We start from the raw sequence: 2,380 nt of genomic DNA, 5'->3' as shown, positions 1-2,380 counted from the left end.
ACCTTGCCCACTGCACCCCCACTTCTCTCCCTGCATAGGGAAAAACCCTTGGGATCTTCTCTGTGATAGCAGGGGCAGGTATGATGCCAGGGGCTATGTAGTCTTTGTTTGGCTAATTGATGAGATCAGCCATTACAGAGGAGGTTGAGTCAATTGCCACCACGGGATTAGTTTGTTGCGGTGGAGTTTCTGTCCTAGGAAGTAGCTTGAGACTGGCACTCCTTGTCTTGTCCTGCTAAGTCGCATCAGCAGATGTCCTTCAACTCTCAGATGCCACAAGACAGACAAAAGACATCCTGAATGCCACATGTGCCATAATCAAAGCAGCCAAGCAGCTAAAGCCTTTTTGGTATAGACGACCATGGCTGAAAGATCAATACGTGGAAGCCTGCCAGATTGATTATATCACACTGTTACCATTTGATGTTCACTCCCAAAATACATACAAATAGACTGCGTTTAGGAAGAAGGAGACATCGTTTACTGCTGGTTTGTGCAAAGCTGTGTGTTTGTGGAGAACAGCCATGGGAAAAGAAGTAGACAAAACAATATGTAGACCAGGTAAGGGGCAGGCCTTGCTGTGAGCAGCACTGTGAATGTTGACAAAAATCAGAACACTGTTTATCGTGTGTTCAGTGTGTGATTGGCTACATCCTGGGAGCCCAAGGACTGTGTATGTGCCAAGGAGGAGGTGTGAGTGCTGTTTACACTCTCTGTACCCTGGTTGCTTATTCTCAGTTCCCACTGTAAAAGTATATAAGGGAGCATTTTCTCATAATAAACTTTCATGGCTTCTCACCCTGGAGTCCGTGTCTTCACCACCACAAATAGCGCCCGAACTGGGTTTTTGCATTTGAAAGAGGCAATCGTCAGGATTAGTGCTGGAGAAAGGTTTTACAATTCCGGTGGTGGCTCCGCGACTGAACTTCCTGGAAAGGAGAGCGCGCTCACTACAAATTTACTTTCATTACCTTTCGTTGAACGGATAGGTAAGCAATCGCGGTAACATGGGGCAACCAGTCTCCAAGGAACATAAGTTGTGTGCTGAGGTTTTGCAAGAAATGTTAAAAGAACAAGGTTTTGCAGTGTCTTCATTGAAATTAGTTAAATTGTTAGTGTGGATTAGGAAAAATTGTACTTGTTTTTCTACTGCTGGCGCTTATGACAGTGCTGTCTGGGCTAGAGGTGGAAAGAGTTAAAAATTCGGGAAGACCTTCAATTCCCGGTTTTAGATGCGCTGTTAATCACCTGGAAAGCCATGTATACTGCTCTGAAAACGTTGCAGCCCGCTAAGGATCTGTTGCACCTCCGCCTTCTCGGGCTGATGAGGAAAAGGGCTCATGTGGGATTTTATGTAACAGTGTTAGAAAACGTAAGGATGCTTTCGGCCCCGGATCTGTTGATCCGGAGGGCAAGTCGGATCTATACCCCTCCACACACCCCCCGTTCTCCCCCTCTCCCTTCCTCTGATCCCCATGCGGTTTTTACGGATGCAGCTCCCGCTGCTCGAAACCTTCCAGAATTACAAAGACGTAAATCAATGAGGGGTCAGTGTTGTTTGGAGAACGCGGTAGTTCCTTCTGCACCGCCCTATGAAACAGTTGAGAAAACTGAGGGACCTCTCATTGATTTGGAAACTCAGATAAATGAACCTAAGGCGTTTCCAATTAGCAGTCAGATGTTTGATCAGTGTCGTCGGGATGCTTTAAAGAATGGTTCGGGAATCGGCGAGAATGAACTGTTAGGACAGAACGCGAAAGCTTCCCCCCAGACTCAAGCGGAGATGCCACGAGCAGCGTTTCAGCAGGCTGCGGACCTGGCGTTAAAAGCTTTACGTAAAGTACCCGAAGCAGGGCGGCGAAAATCGTCTTTTGCCGCTATTAGACAGGGGCCGCAGGAGCCCCGTTTCTTTTATAGATCGGCTTCAAACAGCTATTTCAGGGAAGGTAAACAGTGAGACGGCCCTTGTGTTGTTTCAGCTGGCCGTTGAAAATGCAAATGCAAATGCAGACTCTCAGAGGGCAATTACCCCGATTAGGCACTCTGTTAAGTCAATAGCTGTGACGTGCTGAATAACGAGTTCACAACCTATAAGGTGATAAAGCAGGTATGTTTATTTAGCGCTGAGTACACAGGAGATCGCTTCTCCACAAATGTGTACGCCTCAGGATCGCGACCGAGCTGATTATATGCTACAAAATGATTAATTAATTACATGCTATTACATGTGCATTAAGTTTCCGATAATAGGAAGGGGTTATTACAATTAGTTCTGGGGGATCATTGTCATAGCTGCTGCCCCGAGCTCCTCCTTGTTGCGTCTGCGCAGTGCCTCTTGGTGGTCTTGGGCAGGGGTCTCTGAGATGAAGGCCGTATGTCT

The 2,380-nt window shown here is 46.9% G+C and overlaps 1 protein-coding gene across 1 annotated transcript in view; it reads left to right on the top strand.

The window, feature by feature from the left end:
• Positions 1 to 524: 524 nt before the first annotated feature.
• LOC104387887 (E3 ubiquitin-protein ligase KCMF1-like) overlaps positions 525 to 2,380 on the top strand; it is a 102,557-nt gene continuing 100,701 nt past the window's right edge. The window contains exons 1-2 of the mRNA XM_009996682.1: positions 525 to 561; positions 1,233 to 1,946. Of these exons, the coding sequence (XP_009994984.1) occupies positions 525 to 561; positions 1,233 to 1,946 (751 nt within the window). The remainder of the gene's footprint in view (positions 562 to 1,232; positions 1,947 to 2,380) is intronic.

Source organism: Chaetura pelagica, unplaced genomic scaffold, assembly GCF_000747805.2.
Source record: "Chaetura pelagica isolate M959 unplaced genomic scaffold, ChaPel_1.0 scaffold694, whole genome shotgun sequence".
NCBI classification, from domain to species: Eukaryota; Metazoa; Chordata; class Aves; order Apodiformes; family Apodidae; genus Chaetura; species Chaetura pelagica.
This window is presented reverse-complemented; position numbering and strand designations above follow the sequence as displayed.